The 24873-nt window shown below is 53.5% G+C and overlaps 9 protein-coding genes across 9 annotated transcripts; 6 read left to right on the plus strand and 3 right to left on the minus strand.

Moving 5' to 3' along the window:
- Nucleotides 1-535: 535 nt before the first annotated feature.
- Nucleotides 536-4751, plus strand: A1O1_03985 (uncharacterized protein; the record flags this gene model as incomplete). The annotated part of the gene is made up of 2 exons (XM_007724883.1): nucleotides 536-589; nucleotides 636-4751. The coding sequence occupies 2 exons, from the start codon at nucleotides 536-538 to the stop codon at nucleotides 4749-4751; spliced, it is 4170 nt and encodes a 1389-aa protein (XP_007723073.1).
- A 1096-nt stretch (nucleotides 4752-5847) lies between these two features.
- Nucleotides 5848-7629, plus strand: A1O1_03986 (MFS transporter, SIT family, siderophore-iron:H+ symporter; the record flags this gene model as incomplete). The annotated part of the gene is made up of 1 exon (XM_007724884.1): nucleotides 5848-7629. The coding sequence occupies one exon, from the start codon at nucleotides 5848-5850 to the stop codon at nucleotides 7627-7629; it is 1782 nt and encodes a 593-aa protein (XP_007723074.1).
- A 710-nt stretch (nucleotides 7630-8339) lies between these two features.
- On the plus strand, nucleotides 8340-9797 carry A1O1_03987 (uncharacterized protein; the record flags this gene model as incomplete). Its single annotated transcript, XM_007724885.1, has 1 exon — nucleotides 8340-9797. The coding sequence occupies one exon, from the start codon at nucleotides 8340-8342 to the stop codon at nucleotides 9795-9797; it is 1458 nt and encodes a 485-aa protein (XP_007723075.1).
- A 306-nt stretch (nucleotides 9798-10103) lies between these two features.
- Nucleotides 10104-11982, minus strand: A1O1_03988 (dCMP deaminase; the record flags this gene model as incomplete). Its single annotated transcript, XM_007724886.1, has 2 exons — nucleotides 10104-11088; nucleotides 11459-11982. 2 exons carry the CDS (start codon nucleotides 11980-11982, stop codon nucleotides 10104-10106), a joined length of 1509 nt encoding a protein of 502 aa, XP_007723076.1.
- A 711-nt stretch (nucleotides 11983-12693) lies between these two features.
- A1O1_03989 (ubiquitin-like modifier-activating enzyme ATG7) lies at nucleotides 12694-14892 on the plus strand (the record flags this gene model as incomplete). Its single annotated transcript, XM_007724887.1, has 1 exon — nucleotides 12694-14892. One exon carries the CDS (start codon nucleotides 12694-12696, stop codon nucleotides 14890-14892), a length of 2199 nt encoding a protein of 732 aa, XP_007723077.1.
- A 322-nt stretch (nucleotides 14893-15214) lies between these two features.
- A1O1_03990 (23S rRNA (-2'-O)-methyltransferase) lies at nucleotides 15215-16822 on the minus strand (the record flags this gene model as incomplete). The annotated part of the gene is made up of 3 exons (XM_007724888.1): nucleotides 15215-15451; nucleotides 15603-16112; nucleotides 16376-16822. The coding sequence occupies 3 exons, from the start codon at nucleotides 16820-16822 to the stop codon at nucleotides 15215-15217; spliced, it is 1194 nt and encodes a 397-aa protein (XP_007723078.1).
- A 459-nt stretch (nucleotides 16823-17281) lies between these two features.
- A1O1_03991 (uncharacterized protein) lies at nucleotides 17282-19087 on the minus strand (the record flags this gene model as incomplete). The annotated part of the gene is made up of 1 exon (XM_007724889.1): nucleotides 17282-19087. The coding sequence occupies one exon, from the start codon at nucleotides 19085-19087 to the stop codon at nucleotides 17282-17284; it is 1806 nt and encodes a 601-aa protein (XP_007723079.1).
- Nucleotides 19088-20310: 1223 nt separating this feature from the next.
- Nucleotides 20311-21912, plus strand: A1O1_03992 (uncharacterized protein; the record flags this gene model as incomplete). The annotated part of the gene is made up of 1 exon (XM_007724890.1): nucleotides 20311-21912. The coding sequence occupies one exon, from the start codon at nucleotides 20311-20313 to the stop codon at nucleotides 21910-21912; it is 1602 nt and encodes a 533-aa protein (XP_007723080.1).
- A 1942-nt stretch (nucleotides 21913-23854) lies between these two features.
- A1O1_03993 (uncharacterized protein) lies at nucleotides 23855-24655 on the plus strand (the record flags this gene model as incomplete). The annotated part of the gene is made up of 2 exons (XM_007724891.1): nucleotides 23855-23966; nucleotides 24030-24655. 2 exons carry the CDS (start codon nucleotides 23855-23857, stop codon nucleotides 24653-24655), a joined length of 738 nt encoding a protein of 245 aa, XP_007723081.1.
- Nucleotides 24656-24873: the final 218 nt, after the last annotated feature.

The raw sequence follows: 24873 nt of genomic DNA on the forward strand, positions 1-24873 counted from the left end.
CAGGCGAAAGGAAAGGAAAGTTGAGCGGGCGTCACATACCTGGTGAGAGCGAACTTGAACTTCGCGACTGCGGCAAGAGAAATTTTTGGAGGGCGCAGGCAGATTCGGACGGGGCCGTGGCGGGGTCACGTGCCAGTGCCGGACTTGGAAAAAGCGTGTCTGGGACAATCGACAACTTAACGACACTCGACGTTCTCTTCAGCCTGCCTCGCCCTCATCTTCAGCCTTCAAACCTACTATATCGCGTCAGAGCTGGTCTCTACCGTTCTCTCCATATCTGTACTCAACTTGGCTTGCCGTCTTCCGGTTTCCCACTGCGTCTCGATCCCAGAAAAGGGACGGTATCTTCACTGGGAAGGCCGGACATCCCAAGCTCAGAATCACTCCCATCCTCTATGCCGGCTTAATTCTGTGGTCTAGATTGGATCTCTACATCCGTGATACAAGAACTGTGCAATGCACCTCAAAGACCGCCAGTCTCCATCGTCGTGCTTGCTCTGGCACGTAATCGAGCTTCTGCCTAACGGCTGATACGATGACATCCGCCCTTGACTTCCCGAACAATTGCTCCACCAATGTCTACACTCTTGTAGGTCTGACTTCCTCGATTCTCTTCTCTACTAACGATCCCATAGAACGATTTCGGCGAGATTGCATATATTGTTTGTTCAGTAGCAACACGAGCATCACACGACACTGCATCATGGAGCTTGACGCCTGAGAACATTATTGATCGACTTCGCAGAACAGAGCGTCAGTTCCGTGAGGCCTCCATTCTTGCGGCGCTGGATGTTGAAGCCCACCAGCTATTTACCTTCTACAAGAAGGTGGATATCGCCAATGCCAAAGATCAGAAAGCCTTGTTGAGCAAGTTTGGCTTCGTCCTCCGTAGCAATACTTGCACTATAGCCTACAAGACGGCCGCACGCCTACCGGATCTGATAAAACCCGAGCATGCTCGCTTGTACCGGCTCTTTACCACTGCGGTTGTCTCAAGCATCAAGCTTCTGCCTAATGGCGATTCTGCTCTCCAGCCTGTGGGACTGAACATCTACTTGGTTGAACGAGCAGCATCCGAGGGACTAACCCATATCGAGTCGATAAGGAAGTGGGATCTTTATCGCATTGACTTGCACGTCATTCCAAGCGGCCATGTCATCCTGACCATCGTCAGGGACGAGCAGGTTTCCTTTGTTAGGATGCTGGAACTCGGCCAGGATTCCATTCGACTTCAACACCTCACCCAAGAGCCCACAGCAGTATATCTTGCACCAGTCGGTCGAATTGCACGGTTAATCGGACCAGGCGTCGAGACCGATCTTGGGCATACTGCCACTAATCCTGGGGACGTGGTCAACGGAGTCAGGACCTTAGATGTGCGGAAGGAATTGTGGAAGGAGCTTCTTCCAGCATGGTTGAAAGAAAACATGAACATGGCCTTCGATGATAAAGAACTGCCTTGGATTCATGTAGAACTCCCAGTGCAGCAGGTTGAAGGAAACTCAACCGCTGTTGAGAACGATTCCAAATCAGATGACGCCTACGAAGACTCCATCATCTGGAGGCCGGTATTCTGGCCAGCGAAACTTTCTTTTGTCATCAATGGTGACAAACACAACGGCACCAGTACGCCTAGTGGCGGGGAAGACCCCATGCAGTTCGTGCAAGATTGGCTGACTGGCCCCGGCAAAAGACCTGGGTCTACCATCAAGGGTGAGCGGACTAATCCTGACGCCATGGAAGACGATGATGAACCTCTCTTCGTTGAAGATGGTGCATTTGGTGACCCAGAGCAATTCCAGTCCTTTGGGCCTCCAGCCTTTTCCAGCAGCCAGGCCATCTATCCTACACCTCCTGATGCTGTGATGACGCATCCTACTCCTGGTCTATCTTCCTTGGATGCAATTGCGATGACCCCGGCTAACATTGCCCGGAGGCCGTCCGAGATGGCGCAGCCGCAAGATTCAGAGATGCATGACTTCGAAGAGGGGCCCGGGCCTGGCGGTCTTTCTAGATTCTATGATGAAGATCTTTTTGAAGAAATGCCTGATGATCATTTTGGTCAAGAAGTCAACGGCGACGAACCGAATTGGGACTTCTTCGACCGGCCTGGTGTTGATAGCAGATCCACTCCGATGGCGACTACGAATCGAAGCGAGATGTTTGCAACTTCGACGGGCTTACAAGAGGGTGCGATGGAATCAAGGTTTCGATCGGTTAACGACGATGACGTGATGCCATTGGAGCATCGAAGCAACAGCCCTGGTGACATAGGCCCGGTCAGTACGATCAAGATGCCGGAGGGGGAAATGGAAAACCAAGAAATTACGCCCAACGCAGAGAAGAGAAGAAGTTTTCCCCACAGATCCAATAACAAAGAATCTCCCCAAACGTCTCCGCGATTCCAAGGCTCTGGAGCAGGTCACAATGGTGAAGAGGAGGCTCAATCTCCTAAAATTAGCTCCAGGCGGCGGTCCAGCTTCTACGGAGCTATACGCCAGGCGTCAACAATTTCTGATCGGGACAGCAAATATACCGCGGATGGAGATTACTGGTTTGATCCGAATCCCGCAGCCTACCAGTCCAAGCCCTTATCTACGCCGAAGACGATATTTCAAAGGCCTTCCTCAAGCCCCTCCGAGAGTGACAGCTCTCTTGACAGTCCAAACTCTTCATCGCCCGCTGATTACTACGGATCGGATTCTGCTGCCTTGCCTAGACAATGGATTGAGTATGAAACACAATCACAGGACACAATCAACAATCTTGACGAGAGAATAGGAGGTTCGCCCAGCCAGGAAGTTCAAGACCTTCTCAGCTTGTTGAAGCCTGGGCTAATAGAGCCTCCTTCCATCTCTGACTTTGTTCTGCGCGATGGTCTACATCTACATTCAACCGTTTCCGCCAGCGAGCTCTCACAAATTGCTCATATACTTGTTGAGCAGGTATCACAGACAACTCTGAACATCCCAGATTTGCAAGTTGATCAGTCGGCAGAGGGCCTTGAAGAGCACTTTGATGTCAGTATAGACCTGAGCGGTATCAACACGTCGACCCAACCGGCATCTGTGTCGCAGCTTGTCAATCTTGAAGCTGACAGCACTGGCCCCAAGAGCCAGGGTAAAGTGGTGAAGCTTCCTCCAAGCCAGGTATGTGTGCAGCGTGCAGACCAGCCGCTTGTAGCTGCGCCTTCTATCTTGGATTTCTGGGACACCCTGAATCTGCAACCTGGAAATGGTGCTAAGGCTGCAACCGCCTTCTGCGTACACCCGAATGCTCGAAACATAGCGGATGGATGCCTGAACCTCTTACAGCGGATGACGGATACTTACAATAGCTGCTCACTCGGATTGCACTCGACCGGACGGCTATCTGGCGTCACAGATGATGGCTTAATCGTTTGGGATCGGAAAAGTACGAGCCGGAGCGATCTCCATCAGACTTGCCGGAAGGTTGGCAGCGCGCTTGCGACGGCTTCGAACATCAAAGGCACTGCTATCATCTACATGATTAGTCAGGACAGAAGCGCCGCATCCTATCTCGAGGCATGTCAGGCCTTTTGCAGCCTGTTCGAGTCGTTCAGGCAGGCGCTTGGGGACCGTGAGGATGTCTTCGACATTGCATTGCAAGTCATACCCCAAGACTTCGTCGCAAGCCCCGACACCTTGGTGATACCTCCTCAAAGCGCCTACATCAGATTGGCAATAGAGGTCTACAATCGCCTGCCGCCGCCGGATCTCACAGAACCACAGGCGGCCAGCGGGTCCGCCATCGTGCTGGCAAAGGTAGACACCTCGGTCCACTTTCGACTTTCTCCGACATTTACCTCGCCACTATCTTATAACGGACCGTGCTTGCACCTTGCATATTCCGCCAGTGTCGACGACAGATGGATTTGTGCGACCTGGACAGATGAGCTCGGCCAAGTCGCGCTTATGATGTCGTATTGTACTCGCGTATGCAATGCATCGCACAAAAGACCGAAGTCAGAAATCTTCAGAGAGATGTGGGAAATATCGCACGACATAATGGGAAGAGTCCACAGCTCGTGGCGTTTGGCTGTCGTGAAGCAAGGCTACTATGAATCAGCTGACTTGCTGGACTGGAAGCAGATCATCGATAATCCCAGCAACTCACAAAGACAATGTGTGGCGATGCTGCTCTCTGTTCAACTACATCCTGAATTGAAGGTCTTTCCACCGCCCGCTCAAGCAAAGACAGGTCAGGTAGGCTTGCAAAACACGTACGGAACGCCCGCATCGACACCCCAAGCCAGTATCACGTCGCCTGATCAGCTGATTGCTGCCACTCCTACACCTGGTGGCAGCTCAATTGTCAATGCGCCCACCCCATCAGAACCAGGATTCGATCCAAACATTGAGAGCGATCTCACACTAGTGGATCCGACAGAGGAAAGCTGGGGCGTTATTCTACCCTACGGAGTCAACCAAACGACAAGCATGGTTGGGCTTCAACCGGCCTTGGTTACTGGGCTGCTTTTGAAGCGAAAAGGCTCTAAGATCGAGGACGGATGCACTGCGATAGAAGTCAGTCTCATCAGCATATCAGCGCCGACTACTGAAAGCTCTTCAGAGAATCCAGAAGAAGTACTTGAAGACCTGTTGACGCAGTATCGCGGACTTGTGACTCTGGCGGCGACGCGAGGCTGCATTGATCCGCTGAGAGAAAGTGTCCCGTGGCACATTGCAACTTCAGTAAGAGGCTCGCGTGTGCTTGGAGACGTCTTGTAGCCCCGAGTCGCTGGACCACTCGATTCAGTCTAACACGACCGGTCCACGAACCACCAGCGACACCCTGAAGCCTCTATTGATCTCGCACCGATAACATCCAATCGGGTTTCAGTACTGTACAGACAAAATCTAAAAAGTTGTTGAGAAAGCACTGTACGGCATCCGACTTTCGAAATACCAGGCTATAGAGCATCGACTCCCTCAGTTGGTCATACTGTCAGCTTCGTTCGGGTTGAACATGGAATCAATCAATTCGAGTCGGTGATAGATCTGGCTTGGCTTGAGCGACTTGAACGGAGGGGCACCGGCTCCTTTCTGACACATTTGTACTGTGCCTCCAGGACTGACGAATGGCGAGAGCAAGAGGCTGGGCGCCCAGGAGATTTGTCAAAACCAGCTCAGCCGTCCCCCAACATCTGATTAGATTTGTGATGAGGCTTGGTTCCAGCTTCTGCACGCCCATTTTCACAGATACATGCCAAGTCGAAGTTTGCAGTACAGTATGCGCATGGGAGCCTCCACCGCGGGATCAATGATGCCTTCGACAGTCCCAGCCTGGGCAACGGGGAAAGGATCTGCTGAGAGTTTCTGGGCATCGACTAGGTTCAACAGTCTCGAGATTCCAAGCCTTTGGGGATGCTTTTCCTGCCCACCAGCAATTGGAAAATTCTGCATCAGATAAGATAACAACCAATGGACGTCGAGTATCAACGCCTCCCTCGAAGACGCTTGGAATGTTCACCCACAGTGCTGTAATGTCCGGGGTCTGGGCTGGCATCATGCGATCGTGCATTTCTCGATGGCAGAGACTACCACTGGAGACCAGAGTACCTTGGCGTCGAAATCTCCAGCCGTGTTGCATTTGATACCGCTTCACACGTAATGTTGGCGCTCTTATGGCACCCCTTTAGTCTCTCTACCAAGGCGCCTGTGTGACGGAGTCTCGATGTAGCCCTGGAGGTGGGCCAGAGGTTTCTACGTTCTATTTCTATAGCATAAGAGGAGCAACTCTCCCTTCCAGTTGGGACTGCCTTTCTCCTTATGTTGTTGACTGCTATTCACAGACGCCAATCGAAGAATCACGAACGCCCCTAATATGTCTCTCCCCGACGGACCACCCATGAAGGAACAGAGGCTTCCGACTGAGCCCAAGAATGGAGTCTATCTTCCTCGCGAGAATGGTGGGGAGCCGTCTGGTCGGCGCAACTCGATTCTCATGGACGACAAGTCTCCTGGTGTTGCTCGGATCGAGGCCATGAACCAGGTTATCACCCGAACCGACCGAGTCTTTCTCTTCCTCGGTGTGTTCCTCATTGCGTATGCCTACGGGCTTGATGGAACTGTGCGCTACACCTACCAAACCTATGCGACAGCGTCTTTCAGTTCCCATTCCCTTCTAGCCACGATCAACGTCGTGCGTTCGGTGATTGCGGCTGCAGCACAGCCTACCGCAGCCAAGATTGCCGACGTGTTTGGTCGTCTAGAACTGGTTTTCGTCAGTGTCGTCTTCTACGTGGTTGGGACCATCATTGAAACCTGTGCAACCAATGTCGACACCTTCGCTGGAGGCTCGGTCCTCTATCAGATTGGCTACACCTGTGTCATCCTTCTTGTGGAGGTCATCATTGCCGACATCACCTCCTTACGAGCCAGGCTCCTCTTCAGCTATATACCTGCCTTGCCCTTCATCATCAACACGTGGGTCAGTGGCGACATCACCGAGTCGGTGTTGGCCGCAACGACCTGGAGATGGGGTATTGGCATGTGGTGCATCATCTACACAGTGTGCGCCATGCCGCTGATGATCTCGTTGTGGGTAGTGGCTCGTCGTGCACGCAAAACCGGCGTTTTGGACAAATACAAATCACCGTATCAGACGCTGGGTGCGAAGAAGTTGACTGTGGAGCTTTTCTGGACCTTGGACGTGGTCGGTATCATCCTGCTTATTGCCGTTTTTGCTCTGATACTGGTTCCCCTGACCGTTGCGGGAGGCATTGCATCCCAATGGCGGACCGCGCATGTCATTGCACCTCTGGTGGTGGGGATTCTCTGCATCCCGGCATTCCTTTTCTGGGAGCTCCGAGCACCTCGGCCTCTTGTGCCTTTCTATCTCCTGAAAGACCGTGCTGTGTGGGGCGCATTGGGGATTGCCTGCACGCTCAACTTCGCTTGGTACATGCAGGGCGACTACATTTTCACGGTGCTGCGGGTGGCCTTCAACTTCAGTGTCAAGGCAGCCACCCGAGTCAGTTCGCTCTACAGCTTCACGTCGGTGATCACCGGCTTCTTCTTGGGGTTGATCGTGTACAAGGTCAGGCGGTTGAAATGGTTCATTGTGGCCGGCACCTGTCTTTTCATGGTCGCTTTTGGTCTTCTCATTCACTACCGTGGGTCACCAACTTCAGCAGGCAAATCCGGCGTAATCGGGGCACAGGTATTGCTCGGTATCGCAGGAGGTATGTTCCCGTATCCGGCGCAGGCATCCATTCAAGCTGCTTCCAAGCATGAGCATGTCGCCGTGATCACCGGTCTTTACCTTGCCACATACAACATTGGTTCTGCATTTGGCGGTGCTGTGTCCGGGGCGATCTGGACTCAAATCCTGCCATCAGAGCTCCAAGAGCGTCTTCTTCCCTTTGGCAATTCAACGCTGGCTGCTGCAACATATGCCGATCCGTTCACGGTGATCGCAGAATACCCTGTTGGCACTCCAGTCCGGACAGCGATAATTGCGGCTTACCAGCATGCTCAAAGACTGTTGTGCATCACGGGTATCTGTCTCTGCGTGCTGTTGATTGGGTTTTCCTTTTGTCTCCGGAATCCAAGGCTGGGCGACGAGCAGAGCTTGCCAGAGGTCGAGGAGAAGGTCGTTCGCTAAGGGACGATGGGCCAGATTGTCCAGACCAGGATAAGGGAGGGAGGAAAGTGTCGGCAGTAGGAGGAAGAGATTACTAACGTGTCATGAGGATTGGATCTACTCTACATATCATAGAAACTGTATATGGTTGCACATACCAAGGCGCACTTGGTGGGAATTGATGAATGAGGCCAGTATCTGTCGTACTACGTAATTGTGGTATAAGTATATGACGTTGTGGATGGAGTATATTTGCATGGTTAAGGGGTCTTTATTGGGGTCCTTTAGGCTCCATGATCAGTGGAAACCGTGGGGATTTCACTACGTAGTGGAGGTGAGGTTCTGTCAATTCTGTCCCCCTTTATAAGTTCTACTTGACGCGCTCCGACGAGCCGACGTGACTGAGGGGCACTCGAGCTGCAACTTGTGACCTGCCACATTGACAGCAAATTCTTCTCAAGCTTCCTCTTGACCTGTATTACTATCGTGTGCTGTCTGTCCCTTGTAGATTGCTCTGATCCAGGTCGTTCGGCAAGAGCCACGCGCCGTTTGATCAAGGTATGTCAACTTGTTTACATCCTGCGCTTACACCCGTGGTTAGCCCTGGCCAGCCCATATATGTCTAGTCTACGGTCCTTCGCCAATTGATTGAGCGACATCGGTGTCAATAGCAGCTAATCATTATGGCAGTATCCTAGTACCATACGCCTCCTCCTCGATACACCGCCGTTATGGCTGCTAATCCCCTTCCCACACGAGTCAGGACGGCCAACGATTCCGATGATGAGCCCATACCGGATGGTGATCCCTCGAATACCTCTGGTCTCCTCCTGGAGCGCTTGCAAGCTTGGAAGCATATGTGCGGATACCTGGAAAACTACGTCTCTGCGGTTGCCAAGGACCAGGCTGCTCGGGCTAAAGATCAAGAGAAGATTCTAAAGACACTGTCCAGTCCTCTGCGTGAAGGACACCATTTCGACACAGCTCTGGGTGGCGTTGCGGGCCTTTTCGAAAACCTTCGGGCCAACACCCAGGCTCAGAGCAACCTCTACACAGAAACGTCCAAGAACCTCTCCGGATCTGTACTGCCCGTCCTGGAGCGTCTACATACAGAAATCAAGAACAAGAACAAGGAAATCACAAATGGAGCTGGCAAGGGCTCCAAGGCAGTTGAGCAATCCCGTGCCACATCACAGAAGCATATTGAACTGCTAGGCCAGCAAGCTGCGCATTTCGACTCGACCGGCGGCAAGGTCTCTGCTCAGCATGACCCTTACGTCCTTAAGCGAGGCACATTGCACCGCCTCAACAAGCAGTTGCTGGAAGAGAACAACAACAGACAAGACTTGATCGCTGTACAAAACTCTTTCGCCCAGTTCGAGGCCCACATCATCACGACCGTGCAAACGGCGTTGAACTCGTACAACCAGTTCATGAGTGGCGAAGCGGATCGTCTCAAGGCCATGTTCGGTGATATTGCATCCACCGCCAGCAATATCCCACTCGACTTCGAATGGAACGGCTTCGTCCGACGCAACCAACATCTTCTCGTCAATCCCAGCGCCCCACCGAGAAGCTTAGAGAGCGCCTCTTTCCCAAATGAGAACCATCGCTCGACCAAGCCACTGATCGAGGGATCTCTTGAACGCAGACATCGCGGTATGGGCGCTCTCAAAGGCTACAGCAGTGGGTACTACGTAATCACCCCGGCAGGATTTTTGCACGAGTACAAAGACAACGACAACTTCCACAAGGATCCCACCCCTGAAGTGTCGTTGTACCTCCCGGATTGTGTCGTCGGGGCTGTGGATGGGCAGAAATTCACAATCAAGGGCAAGGACTCGTCTGGTGGCAAGCTCGGGCAGAAGATGGCCATTAGTTCGGACTTCCAATTCAAGGCCCATACGAACTCGGATGCACAGCAATGGCATTCCGTCATCACCAGCTTCTCTCAGTCATCCAACAGTGTGCCTACTAGTCCGGCCGAGAGTCGAAATGTCACTCCCATCACGACCAGGATGGATGATCAAAGCCAGGGGGTCACGAGCGGGCCCAACAGTGGTGTATCGCCCCAGGCTGGCCATTATTCCGGTTCAGCCACATATGCAGCACCAGCTCCAGCCGGGCCATACCATGGAGCACCGGCCTCGAATGCGTTGGAAGATCGGAAGTACTTCGAGAAGTATTGAAACTTAGACGTGGTCATCAGCATAAGGCTTGTTCTTGGAGGATTGGAATATGACAGCGTGACTTTGGTCTCTTTCTGTTCTCCCTTATACCTCGTATGCTGCCCTCGGCGGTCACGATTGAATGAAGATAACGTATACCCAACTCTGATTTCTTCTTTGAGAGTATCGAATGATCACAGCCGCTCATTACATGGAGCATCGCATAGCCTGTTCAGCCATTGGTAGTGTCAGTTGTTTATTAACTCAACCCCACCCACCAGCTTAGCTGTCGAGAAGTAGCAGCCGCCGGGTCTCCAGACTTCCTAGCTACCTAGTATTGAGAAGTGTGACCTGACTCGTCTCCTTCCCAGACGACGCATCATCCCCCGGCATCAGGTCAGGATACTGATCCTGATGGTCGGAAACAGCAAAGCCGACCAACCCACTCTTCGGCGGACTGAACTGCCTCAAGACGACGCCGGCCTCGCCCAGAACCCGTCGACTCGCCTCATCCATATTGTAGCCCTGGGTATAGACGACCTCTTTGACGCCGACCTGGGCGATCTTGACACTACACGTCAGACACGGACAGGTGTCACAGTACAGCGTCGTCCTCCCGTCGTCCTTGATCCTCTCCCGGCCGGCCTCCAGCAACGCATTCTCCTCGGCGTGCAGACACAGACACGTCGACAGGGCCGAGCCGCCGGAACTGGCGCTGTTGCAGCGCGCGCAGCCGCCCTCGTTGCAGTTGGTCAGGTTGCGCGGCGTGCCGTTGTACCCGGTCGAGATGATGCGGAAGTTGTGCACCAGCACACATCCGACGCGGCGTTTCATGCAGTTCGACCGGCGCGACGCCAGCGACGCCAGCGTCATGAAGTACGCGTCCCACGTGGGTCGGAGGCGGATCGGGGACGGGAGGTCCAGCGTCGTCAGGAAGGAGAAGTAGGCGTGCAGCGTCGGGTGGGCGTTCAAGATTTGTAAGTGAGATCGGGATATCAGGTGGATGATTCCGGTTCTTGGGCCTTGGAGAGTGGAGGCCGAGGCGGAGGATGGGGTCGCGGAGATGTTGTTTTGCTGCTGGAAGAATGATTGAGGTTGAGGTTGAGGTTGGGGTTGAGGTTGGGCCTGGGATTGTTGGTGTAATTGAGATTGAGATTGAGTGTCAGGGTGAGGATCAGGGTGAGATTGGTGTTCCGGTGGCGTAGAATCTGTCGGTTGGATTGATGCTGACGCTCGTGACCCGTAGAGTTGGAGGTCGTTGTAGTAGATGAAGTCGGCTAGGGGCATCGGTGAGAGATTGCGGGTGCGGCATCTGAACAGTGGTGGAAAGAAAGGGTCAGCATACTCTTCGTGTCGTCATATTAAACAACATGTAAATGTGTCTGGGAATAGAGCGTCGAAGGCTTCAATTATTGAAATTGGCAGGCCATTCAGATGAAGTAAGGACCACGATGAGCTCGTATCGGATTGAGCTGAGTAGGTAGTATGGCCCGAAGAGTTGGGAAAGGAGGCATAGCCAGGATATCGAACCGGGAGAACTGCATAGCCCCTGAACCATTGACTCGGATTGCAACTGTAACTGTGCGAGCACAGACCACGATGAAATGTGTAGCGTAACAGGAATGAAATGAAATGGGATGGGATGGGAATAGGAGTGGTGACTCTGGGATCCTCGTACATACCGTTCACTGAACCTGGAGTACCGAACACCCACCGGAGCGTCAACATTGAGTAATAGAAAGAACGGCCGTCTCAGCAAAGCCTCGAGCGTGGCTTCATCATAAATGTCCGTCAACACCCAGTGCTCGCGCCACCGCTTGGTCACGAACTCGAGCAGACTCTCTACATCTGGAAAAGTCAAGCCCCGTGTGCCTTTCTGGTCCGTCACGCTGGGAAGAAGGCGAGCGAGAGTCTCGGATGCAGAGGTAGCTGAGGAAGAGTTGGACTGGTCCGAGGATGTAGTTGCGGTCTGCAGAGAAGATTCCCGCGATTGGCTTTGATTGGAGGAGTGATGTCTATTGACACCGTTGAGGCCGTGATGCTGCCGGGTATGCTCCTGGTTGACAACGGACGGTGATGGGGTTGGTTGTGATTGAAAATGTAGTGGGGTCGGCAGATGAAGTCTCAGAAACCCATGGTGCTGGACCAGATACTCGGCCGTGGTGTGTTTACCGGCACATATGGGACCCGTGATTCCAATCAACATGATTCAATCTGGGCGGTGGTCGACGGCGTAGAGTGCAAGGCTGTGTGTGGTTGTGTGGCCGGATAGGCTGAACCCCTGTGATCACAGACGGCAGACCGTTTGATTCTTTCTTGCCCACTGACTCGGGAGACTTGAAACCGGACTGGATGACCTTTCGAGATCACGCTGTCCGATGCTGCTCCTGGTCATGGAATGTCAGTATGGCAATGTGATGGATTGAAATGAAATGTGGTCAACGTCAGACGCGTAAAGTGGTTTCTCGGACCCGGACGCGTGATGCTGTGACAACCAATCAGATGCCGTCGGGGATTCAACCTCCGAGCCTCGCCTCTTTAAGTCATTTTCCGCCTCCGAGTCGTTGCTGACGGTCACCTCCTTTGCTTCATCAGCTCAACACCACAGCCATAACCACAACCATAACCACAGCCATAGCCAGTGTTGGATCGCCGATGATTGATTACGATAAACTCTTAAGCCAGCGCTGCTGACTGGAGGACTCTTGGAACAACCACATCACCGAATCTATCTCGACAATCTATTCGAGTCTCGCCCGCCCTGGTCCCGGTCGAGGATAGACCCAACAGCGGAGCAACGACGCCCCCGCCTGTCCTTCTGTCAGCGCGCTCGGCTGCCTGGCTTCAACATTCAATATACGCCAGTCTTATATACAACATCAGCTTTTCCAGTTTATAACCCGCTGAGAGCTGAATCATGCAGTACGTCCCTTTCGCCTCAGACATCGAGATCCCCTTCTACGCCGCATTGGCCTCGCACAAGATCAACCATGACAAGTTGGACGACTCGGCCCGCAAACTGCTGGGCTTGTATGAGATCCGCCCGGGCGATGCGAAGGAACAATCGTGTCGGATGCAGATCCGCGCCACCGCGCTGACGAGCGACGAGGTCCCCGCGGGCTGTTACCGCGCCGAAGGGATGATCAAGAACTTCAACACGATCGAAGACTACCGCAACACTGACAAGCTCGCCATGATCCAACAAGCGGGCAAGACCATCTGGGAAGCCATCAACGACGGCACCATCTACTCGTGCCCTTCTTTGCTCGCGTCGTTCCTGGTCCTCTCCTACGCCGACCTGAAGAAGTACAAGTTCTACTACTGGTTCGCGTTTCCGGCCCTGGTCATGGATCCACACTGGGGCCCAGTCGGCCAGTCCCCGTCCGGTGCGGGCGCGCCGTATAAAAAGTTGAATGGCCTTGAAAGCACCACCCTCGTGGACAGCGTCATGACCTGGAAATACGGCGTTGATGCAAGACAACACGGCTTTTTCCTGGCCAAAAAGCTCCGGAAGAATCAGCAGCTCAGTCCTATTGACGACGAGTTTGGACCCACGTCGCCGACATCACCGCTCACGCCGACCGCTAGTCTCGCATTCGACTGGAAGGTCGCCGGCCTGTCGAGCTACGAGGACGGCTTTTTCGACGGCGTGGATTCGGAGGACCGCTACGTCTGTTTCGCCGACCCTTCGAACTACGGCGAGCCCGGCCCCGTCGCGCCTGGCTGGATGCTGCGCAATCTGCTGGTCCTCGTGCGCCAACGATGGAAACTGAGCAGAGTGCAGATCCTATGCTATCGAGAGACGCAGATGCGACGGGACGCGGCACGCAGCGTCATCTTCGACATGCAAGTGCCCTTGCCGGAGGAGCAGCAGGAACAGCAACAAGATCAGCCAACCACCAAAATGCCCAAGGTCGTGGGCTGGGAGCGCAACGCCGCCAACAAACTCGCAGGCCGCATGGCCGATCTGACGGAATACATGGACCCCAAGAAACTGGCCGACTCGAGCGTCGACCTGAACCTGAAGCTGATGAAATGGCGCATCAGCCCGAACCTGGACCTGGACCGCATCAAGGAGACAAAGTGTCTGCTCCTCGGCGCCGGCACGCTGGGCAGCTACGTCTCACGCAACCTGCTCGGCTGGGGCGTGCGGAAGATCACGTTCGTGGACAACGGGTCCGTCTCCTTCTCCAATCCCGTGCGTCAGCCGCTGTTCAACTTCGCGGACTGCCTCGACGGTGGCAAGAAGAAGGCCGTCGCCGCCGCCGAAGCCCTGCGCCAGATCTACCCCGGCGTCGACACCGAGGGTCATGTCATCTCCGTGCCCATGGCCGGCCATCCCGTCACGGATGTCGAGAAGACTAAAGCAGACTACGACACATTGAAACAGCTGGTGGACGACCACGATGTCATTTTCTTGCTGATGGACACCCGTGAGGCGAGGTGGCTGCCGACTGTCATGGGCAAAGCTGCCGGCAAGATCGTCATGAATGCCGCCTTGGGATTCGACACCTATGTGGTCATGAGACATGGCGTGAGAGTACAAGAGGAAACCAACAAGAACCAACGGAGCGAAGATGAAGGCGATGGTGACAGTCTCCATCGGAATCAAGACCGGTCAGAGTTGGGATGCTATTTCTGCAACGATGTCGTCGCGCCCGCCGACTCGATGAAGGATCTGACCCTCGACCAACAATGCACCGTCACCCGGCCCGGCATTGCGGCCATTGCCTCTGCACTACTGGTGGAGCTGCTTGTTTCCGTCCTCCAGCACCCCCGCGGCCCCGCGGCCCCGGCTTCCACTTCCCCGTCAGAAGATCGTGGCGAGCATCCGTTAGGCCTGGTACCACACCAGATCCGCGGGTTCCTGTCGAATTTCACCTCCCTCAACATCGCCGGTCGAGCGTACGATTGCTGTAGCGCCTGTTCAGAAAAGGTCTTGACAGCGTACGAGAGCGACGGGTGGGAGTTTGTCCAAAAGGCACTGAACAACAAGGACTATGTCGAAGAGCTGAGTGGGTTGAAAGAGGTGCAGCGTGCGGCCGATGCGGCCGCGGCCGATATCGATTTCAGCGAGGACGATATGCCCGAGGACGAAGAGGGAGAATTGATATAACCTTTGACCATTTGAGCTTTGCGCTTTTGCGCTTTTGAACGTTTTGGCCACCGTTGCATTGAGTCATCTGTTGGTGTTCCACCTCACTGAGCGGAGAGGGGCTGGTATATGAGCGGTGGCAGCCCATCGTTCATCCCACTGCGACCGAGTGTGTGACGAGGTTATAGGATAAGCGCCTGGACTTCGGCCTGCATTGTATGACCATGGTATGGCTGTGCAATACAGTGCGCAAGGTGCGACTTGGCCAGTCCACGCGCTATGTACTACCATGGCGAAGATAGTCGGGGCATCGGACCAAGACTAGCCTGGTCATCATATATTATCATTCCGCAAAGACGGCATCTTTATCGACCTTGGCCAGCCGCTTGATACCCACAAAATACGCCTCTCGGGACTCGCTGCGCGAACTCTCGGGCTTTTCGCGATGCACTTTGTGGAACATGGCCTTCAGACTCTTCTCGAGAGCCTTATCCTCGATGCCCTGGTAGAATTTGCACACAAAGTGTCCGCCCACTTTGAGCGTGTCGTAGCTGAAGCGCAGAGCTGCTCGGCATAGATCCTAGACAGCACAACAAATTGTTTGTTAGCACGAAATCATGCCCGTTGACAAATGGACTACCGTCGTTCACTGCCAGCCCAATACATGCAGTGACATTTTTTAATAATGATCCTTTGGCTCGAGCGGTGCTGTATTGAGAGTTTGTACGTACCATACTTCCAGCATGATCTCGGAACGAATTGCCGCTGGTGTTCATCAACCTGTAATACGGGTTACTGATGCTCCTTTTGTATAGCCCGTCCAGCGGGTCCCAGGGTTCGGACATATCGCTCAGCACCACGTCGACAGACCTGTCGAGGTGGTCTGTTTCTGGTTCTCTTTCCGTTTCCTTTTCAGGCGTATGTTGAGCAGTACTCTCACCAGACTCCTCGTTCGCGGTATCCCGTCTTTCCCGCTCAATGTAGCCTGCGTCCGAGTCGAGCAGCAGGCCCGGGTCGAGATGTCCGTCGCTCTCGTCTGCAGCCGTTGCATCGGTATCGGTAGCCACGAGTGAGCGGCGTAATCGGCCCCTGTCCGGGTCGCGGAGGAACGATTTGATCTCGGCCTGCACGTGTGGGGATAGGAAATCGCCCTGGATCGTCGACACGCCTCTCGGCGGTTGCACGGGGAGAAGGTCGACACCCAGGACTCGACCGCGCGGCTTCGTTAGGTCGATGGCTACCTATAACAGGAGAACAGTGTCTGGTCAGTATGTAGACGTCACGAACGGGATGGTCCGATGTGCGTAATCGAAAATTGAACAATTTAAACCATGTATCCAAATCTCAAAGGAAAAAGAATCAGGTACGCCAAGTTCAATAGGCAAACTGCACATGTATTCCGACCGCTAGCCGAATGTACACTGTCCAGACCGTGTCCACTCTGATGGGGATATGGCCCGCAACGGAAGTACACTTGTATGTATGGGCAATTTTTCAATCTTACCTGGCTCCAACTCCCCGGCGCAAACCCAAGGTCCACGACCGTCATGCCCGGCTTGAATAATCTATATCGATCATTGATCTGCAACAACTTGAACGCGGCTCGACTCTTCAGTCCCTGCACCTTAGCCGCCCTGGCAAACTGGTCCCCTCGCTGCCTGTCATTCCAGCGTCGCGAACTCTTCGAGCTCGAGCTGCCGCCACGCCGTCCGCTCGCGATGGCCCATGGTGAGCAGCGTGAAAGTTGCGTGGAAGCTGAGCATGTAGCTCCAACAGGCGATGAGGTACAGCTTTGCCAAGGGCGACATAGTCTTGAGGGGCGACACAGCTGCTCAGATCCAGTGTGGAGGAAGGACTGGAAGGACTTGGATGGTGATATCGATTGTCGTTGCTGGAGGAGTAATGGGCTTGTCGGAAAGCGGACGCAGAGTCGTGGGTTACATGGTCGCATTTAGGCTTGCAATCTGCAAGAACAGGACAACCGAGGACAGCCAACCAGTGGGATAGGAGGGTCTGATGGAAAAGAATGTTCCCCTGTTGTTTGTCGTTGTTGCGGTCGGAAGATACAAGTTGACATATTTTTCGACATGCGCAGAGAGACGGACGACGTTCAATCACTCTCCGATCGTTTCCCCTCATGGTTAAGGCGGCGTGAAAGGAGGATGCCTTTTGGTGTAGGGCTACTATTGCCGCTTTTAGTCGAAAGCATGGTATTCTTTACTTCGCAGTGGCTCAAAACACCCAAAGACCGTTGTCAATGTTGTCCATTCGTCCTTTACAAATCTACAGTATGTACCAGCTGTCCCGGATGATACTCATATCTCCCATACCTCGTCACACTAGGGCGTTCCGGCTTTCTAGACAAAGATGATGACAACCTGGACTCCCGCTCGAAGACATGTGGCATGTTTCAGAGAACGCTCGCAGCCCTCCTGTCCCTCTTAAGGGGCGAGAACTCGGCCAACGCCTTGCCTTTTCCAATTGGTTTGGCCTTGAGACTGATCTTTCCGAGCGCGCCGCCTCCACGACCAAGAGCTCTAACCTTTGGAGCCGGCACGTCATCTTCTTCCTCAAAGATATTTGTTCGCTTTGGGACCTTTTGTTGCGTCGTGACCTCTTTGGATTTCTCGGGCTGTTCGCCGTTTTCCTTGTTGCCATTGTCATTGCCATTGACATCTCCTTCCTCGTTTTCCATATCCGAATCCTCTTCGATAAGCTTCGCCAACTGTGGTCTCTTCATTGTGGTATTTGCCTTCGAGTTGGTGGTCTCTTTCAGTGGTCGAGACCTCTTCGTCTTAATCGTCGGTGCGGTTGATCTCTGAATTGAGGCTGGCTTTCCCAGCTTGTTCGTGATTTCCTCAGTTTCGGATGCATTGCTTGTATCTTCGGTTGCCCCATCAAGTTGGTGTTGATTTAATTTCTGGGGCTTCTTGCGCGGCTCATCTTCCGCCTCACCGGGTGTCTCAGGCAGGATGCTCATCGTCCGGTTCAAGAACGGTGTGATGGAGAAGGTGGACTTGTCGCCGACATTGACCGACGCACGTTGTTTCTTTGCAGCTGGACCTCTCTGACCCGGAGTACCAATTGTCATGTCGGGGTCGAACCTTGCAATGTTTCTCTTCCTAGGATTTGCTGTTGTGGCCCCCGACAATCTCGCCTTGGTCATCTCTGCAGACATAGCCATCTTAGCAGCTTGCAGCTGTTCAACCTCATCCTGCGCCTCCTTGAGTTGATCTTTTGTAGTGCGAAGCTTGTTACGGAAGGCATCAAGTTTTCCTTCTAGAATCTCCTTCTCACTTTCCCACTGCGCTGTTTTCTTTCTGCTCTCACGCTCGATTTTCTGTCCTTCGCGTTGCGTTTTGGCGAGTGCCTGCCTCAATTCTTCGATCTCGGAACTGTCATCCCGTTCGTGTTCTTGTGCCTTGCGTTGCGCCTCGGTGAGTTTTTTCTTGAGCTCTTCTATCTCCAACTTGTTGGTACGATCAATCTTCTGGGCGTCACGTTGAGCTTTTGCCAGTTCTTTCTTAAGTTCCTCGATCTCGAAGTTGCTTTCTTGATCCTTCCTCTGGGCATCTCGTTGTGCTTTAGATAGCTCTTTGCTGAGCTGCTCGATCTCGGCGGTCAAGGCAGAGTCTTCACGAGCAGCTGACTTCTCTTGAGCTTTGATGCGTTGTACCGTTCTTCTTTCTGTTTCCAGTTCCACCTGCAGCGAGCTCATCTCTCTTTGTAAAGCCAGTTTCTCAGCAAGGACTTTCTGTTGCGTGGACGCTTGCGATCTGAGATGCTCCAGTTCCGGCTTTAGAGTGTTGAGCTCTCTGGCCAATGCCAACTTCTCGGACAGAAGCTTGGTGGCATCGGCGCTGGCGGAATTCAAGACATTGACTTCGGCCTTGAGGTGGTCCAAGTCGCGGTTTCGTGATTTCAAGTCCAGATGTGTTTGCTGCAGCTCGGCTTCGAGGTCGGAAACCTGTGCCCTCAATTCTTCGTGTGTCTCTTCTAGATGATTGTTCTCATCCTCGTTCTGCAAAGCTCGTTCTTGTAATTCACCGTTGTCATCCTCCAGTAACAGCAGCTGGACGCGCAAGGCACGCACGCGCTCTTCCTCGTAGATGCGCTCAGCGTGCCGCAGAGCGCGTTCGTATGCGAGTTCGAGCTGCGTCGACTTGATGGACTGCGCGATCTCCGGCGTACTCATGTAGGATATTTCTGCTTCCATTTTGGGATGCTCGAGTAGATTGTGATACAGATCTAGTATGGGGTGAAGTGCGACAAATGCTACGGAACCAGAGTCAAAATGCAATCTTCAAGTCGCTAGCAGATAGGGCGTTGTTTACCATCTCCGCAACCGGACTAGTACAACGTCCTCGGGTCGGCAGATTGATAATCCGCAGGTTCCCAAAAGTGTCGATGAGAGTATGCTCCGCGGTATTGAGCTACGGCGGACTGCGTCTGTGCCAAGCTCATCGGGACTTTCTCCTCGATCCCAAGTCTTATCGTCAAACCCTATACTACATGTAGGTAGCTATGTACTACGTACTATTTTTTCCCAAGCTCAGCGGGCTGCGTTTGTGGACTGAGTGCAGTTAAACACGAAGTGTCAAACTTATCAGTATGGAAAGGGTCCCAGGGAACTGCCACGAAGGAGATGTCCACACAGCCAGATGGTCACGAAGGTCCACCACAGAGCGACTGTCATCAGTGAACCAGTTCCCCCCGTACCGGTCGAGGTAAGATCCGGACGAGGGGCGGCGACGCTCGATGTTTGCCATGACATCAAGACGATGTTACCCACGGGTCGACTATCAGGCACCAACACGATCGTGCCCCTTCACCAGATCTCGAGGTTAGATGTGCATCGGAGCTTCAATGGCACACGAACCGTGGTACTACGAAATGAGCCAAACAGAAGAACATCGGCGCTCGCCGTCAACTGATAAACGAGGATACCCAGCCCGGTAACGGTGAGTCGATCCAGCCACTGATACTACCACACGAAGATCCTATAAGATAGGAATCGTTCTGGAACAAACCAAGCTTACGAATAAGCATCGGGGTGGAGGCTTATCGTGACGCTTATCTGTCACCCCGGGCAGATTATTCAAGGCTACACCAATTATGCTCAAGCCCCTGGCTTAGTTATACCCGAAAAGTGCTTAGCTGGCGTCCCAAGGATCCCCAATCCACGAGACAAATGCTACCAAAGATACAGAATACCACCCTGCTGTGGCGCCACCACTATTCAACGAATGGTTATATTCTTTGCGATTCCCCCACATCACACACGAGCTCTGCAGCTCATCATTTTCTGCGCCGCTGTCTTGTGTTCCTCTGTCGTGGCAGGACCTGACTTGACCTGCTGTCAGCTATACACATCGCTGTAAGCATAGGGAGCACTTTTGTATACCAAGTTCCAAGGCAGATACAACTTCGACCTCCGATATGGCTCTGGGATCCTTTGACCCAGAAAAGAGCGGTGGAACCCTCCACGATACCGATCATGGCTACGACAAGAACGAGCTCACGGATGTGTCCATTGAGCCAGAAGCCAGCGTCTCGTCGCCCACCGATATGTACAGCAGCGAATATGTCAAACAAGACAAGGGGTTGTTCGCCGGCCTCCGCCGTTTCGAGGCTCGCATGGACGCCAAGTTTGGGATTGAATCAGAAGCCATCGATCGCAAACGGCCCGAAGACAAGCGTCCCGTCCGCTGGCATGAAGAGCTAACCATGGCCCTCCTGTGGGCCTCGGGGACGATGAACACATCGTGCTTCGCGACCGGAATGCTGGGCTGGGAATTCGGCTTGAGCCTGAAACAATCGATCATCATCACCATATTCGCATCCATCCTGGGCGGTGCCGTGACCGGATACTGCGCCACGTTCGGCGCAGCAATGGGCCTGCGACAGATCTCAGTGTCGCGCTACAGTTTCGGCTGGTGGCCGAACAAGATCATCGCGGCCCTCAACGCCGTGCAGCAGATCGGCTGGGCCGCGGTGGGCTGCATCACAGGAGGACTGGCTCTCACGGCGGTCGCAGACGGACACGTTTCCTTGGTGGTCGGCATCGTCATCATCGCCGTTGTCGCCTTGATCATCAGCTTCGTCGGGCTCCATGCCATCTTGATCTACGAGCGCTACGCCTGGCTGATCTACTTTATCATCTTCATGATCATTTTCGGCGAGACCGGCAAATACGCCGACAACACGACCGGGGCATCCGTCACGGGCGCCACGCTCGCTGGAACGGTCTTGTCCCTGCTGGCAATCGTCTACGGCAGTTCCTCGTCGTGGTGCACCATGGCCTCCGACTACTACGTCCACTACCCGGCCTCGGTGTCGAGAGTCAAGGTGTTTCTGATGACCACTTTCGGCATCGCCATCCCCACCAGCATCGGCATGGTCGCCGGCTGCGTGGTGGCCAGCGCGCTCAACAACCGTCCGGATTGGAGCGCTGCATACGATGAAGGACTCGGCTTTTTGATCCAAGATATGCTCCATCCGCGCGGCTTCGCGAAGTTCTTGTTGACTCTGTTGGTCCTGAGTGGTATCAACACCAACATCATCAGTATCTATTCCGCCGCCATCTCCTGCCAGCAGTTCAGCCGGCCATGCGCCCGCGTCCCGCGCTTCATCTGGACCTTGCTCTGTTTCGCCGCCATTCTCGGTCTCGCCATCGGTGGCCGCGAAAAGCTCAACACCTATCTCTCCAACTTCCTGTCTCTGTTGGGATACTGGTGTACTTCCTACTTTGTCATTCTGTTGGAGGAGCATGTCATCTTCCGCAAACGCAACTTTGCAAACTACGACTTGGAAGGTTGGAATGATCCGGCTCGTCTGCCGCTGGGCTTGGCCGCTTTGCTTGCCTTCGGTCTGGGTGTGGTGGCTTGGTGCATGGGCATGGTCGAGACCTGGTACGTCGGCCCGCTAGGCAAGTTGATTGGTGATTCTGGCGGCGATGTTGCCAACGAGTTCGCCCTCGTCGTCACAGCTATCACCTATTATCCTGCTCGGTATCTAGAGCTGAAGTATTTCGGAAGGTAGATGGTAGTAGGAAGGACTAGATATCCTTCGTGAGCCAGGCACAGTGAATACAATTCGCTTTTTCGGTCGCAAGATGATTTTTCATGGCCGCGGATTACATTTCCAATGTTTCCCCACCCAACCTAATAGGATACATTGGTACCTTTGCAGCCTTATTTCCGTCTGCACACGGTAACACAGTAATACGAGCAGCTCCCATGGTGAACTCTGGTCGGCAGTCCGGTTAAAGCAAAGCATCATTGTCAGACATCGAGACATCATCTTCTTGTCCATCGTGCTCGAGTGGTCGAGACATTCATGCACGTCAACAACGTCCAACGCTAATCTGACAACAGCCGCCGCAGCGTGTCGCTCAGTAATCCCATATCCTGCTTTCACCTTTTGCATCCCGGGACCCGACCCTGTCCATCCTGGTATACCACAATCTCAAGCCCGCAGCCATAGCTGTGACGAAAGAACTACACCCAGCACGTACAAAGTTGTCGGTAGAGTAGCCCTCGTGTGCCCTCGTCGGCCTTCCAGATCCACTGGGCGATGATCTGCCCAATGCCGGCACTGGACTTGTGCAGTGCAACAGCGAACGGGATAGTCAAGCAGCTTGGCATGTTGCAAGACACCCAGTGCGGTGGCCGGACTTGCCGTTTCGACATACGGAATCACATCCATCGCAAACCCAACTGGTCCAATGGACGCAACGGACTACAATCCATTGTCACTTACCTGCATATTCGTCTCGAACCCGTTACCGATCAGTCATCGCCCCTGTCAAAAACTGCGGGGACATCCCCTGCATCACGGATCAGACCCTCGACTCCCAAAAAGAGCATATCACCTCCCGGCATTTGAGCTTGTCTGGTGAGGCCAGCACAGATACCAGGTCCAATCTCCATTAGGCCAGCTCCGAGCGGAATGGGGCTTCCTGCTGGACGAGATGCGAAGGGTGGAAGATGGACGACGAAAGCCAAAAGCCCGAACTAGATGTTGAACGTCGCGATAAACTTGAAACCAACGGGCCGGCAGCACTGCCGGTTCCGTCCTTGGCATTAGGGCGGAGCACTCAGACATCCTGCTGTGCCTACGATACAGCCTTGCCGGATCATCCTTTCTGACATGCGTACCGCAAGAAGTTGGCATCTGTGGTATCACTCCTTAACCGACATATCAAGCACAAGCTTCCCGCCTACACCGGAGTGGTAGTCCTCGACCAGTTCGTTCAGCTTGAGAAATGGATATGTTCTGATCTTCGCCTTCACTCCATGCGTGACGCAGAACTCGAACATGTCCCTCAGATCAGGTTCTCCACCAAGTCAGGACCGGTCACCACAAGAGACCGCAAGTGAGGCGGGAGGCATGGGAGTGCGAATCACAGAAGACGGCTAATTACAACCTCTGTTCACTCTTTCAATTCGAGCAATATCGTTCAGGCGTGGATACAGTGCTGCCAAATACTTATATGCCTACCATTTATGCGGGGAAGATGTCAGATCCCGACCTGGAATCCTGGGCCCGTTGGGGTCGACTGATCACTCTGGTCAATGGCCGGTGCCCCAAATCCTTCACCCCCATAGGTCTCTTGTCGTCTTCCTGCGCATTGACAATTGAACCTCAGTCAAGCAATAACTGCTCGAAAGCAGAGTGGAATGTTAAGAGATCGCCAGAGACTGAAGTTCGGTCACAAAAGTCAAGCCGAGTCGGGTTCTAGGGACTCGGATGTCAGAATGTCAGAATTTGGCGCGACCAGACTTGATGTGGCTAGTGTTACTGGCGGGTCTTGGTCAGCCATTCTACTACTCTGTTGCACGCCCTGACAGGTTTCCTATCTGCCTGGTCTCTACTTTCACGCTCTTATTGTGTCTACCGGCAGTCCTCAATTACATCCTCGATACCCTCCCAGGGTACGGTCTCCCCGTGGCTTCTTTCCTGTGTCGCTCCGACATCAATTATGGACACTGTTTGGAAGCCATATCTCAAGTCCTCGGACGACGATTGGACACGCCTGTCAGACCCCGCCGAGCGGAAACGAGTTCAGAACAGACTCTCGCAGCGAGCTAGACGTATGTTTTCCAATGTCAGACAGAACCACATGGCCCGTTTCTGACTCGTTATGCCGGATGAAGGAATCAAACTTGCTCATAAACAGGCTCGAGAGATGTCGCGTGCCTATCATCGTGAACGTCTTCCACAAGGCGGTCAGGTCCCAGATACTCAAGATTTGACTAGTGCAGAGACAGGCTCGATTGCGCCCATCTCCAAGGCCCCGAGTGTGTTCTTACAAAGTGAAATGAGCCTGGATCCCGGACGCGATACTCACTTCATCATTATGCATGCCATGACCGCCTCCGTTGCGTTCATCCGCATTGCTGATCTGCTCGAGCTTGCCTGTCTACAAGACAGCGGGTTTAACATTTGCGCCCCTATTGAGAGGTTACCCCCAACAATCATACCAACTTTGAACCAGCAAACTATCCCACACCGGCCTTACGTTGATATGCTGCCCTGGCCCTCGGTGCGCGACCGATTACTAGTCACACGCTCGGCTATCAACGAGCTGGAGTTTGTTCAAGACATGTCATTAGATGGCTTGAAAATTTGGGGCTCAACTCCTTGGGACCCGATGGCTTGGGAGATTGGTCCCGCATTTGCCAGGAAATGGTGGTTCCTCTTGGACGATAATATCATGCATACCACCAATTTCTGGCGTCGGCAGCGAGGAGAAGAAGATCTCATCTTGACGCAGCCGTGATCGACAACTTACCTAACAATCGCAGTATCATTTTACTACTCAATGATTCAGGCACATGTACAGCAAAACCCGAGTCCACCTACTCACAAGCGCCATGCAGTCTGACAGCCATCATATGTATGACCACGCCCAATTTTTGGTCAGAATGCATAGATATTGGAATACATGGACCACTGCATTCTCCAGATCTCTCGTTATTATATATCGTCGCCCTGCGA

The sequence above is a fragment of the Capronia coronata genome (genome assembly GCF_000585585.1).
Source record: "Capronia coronata CBS 617.96 chromosome Unknown acBCG-supercont1.3, whole genome shotgun sequence".
NCBI classification, from domain to species: Eukaryota; Fungi; Ascomycota; class Eurotiomycetes; order Chaetothyriales; family Herpotrichiellaceae; genus Capronia; species Capronia coronata.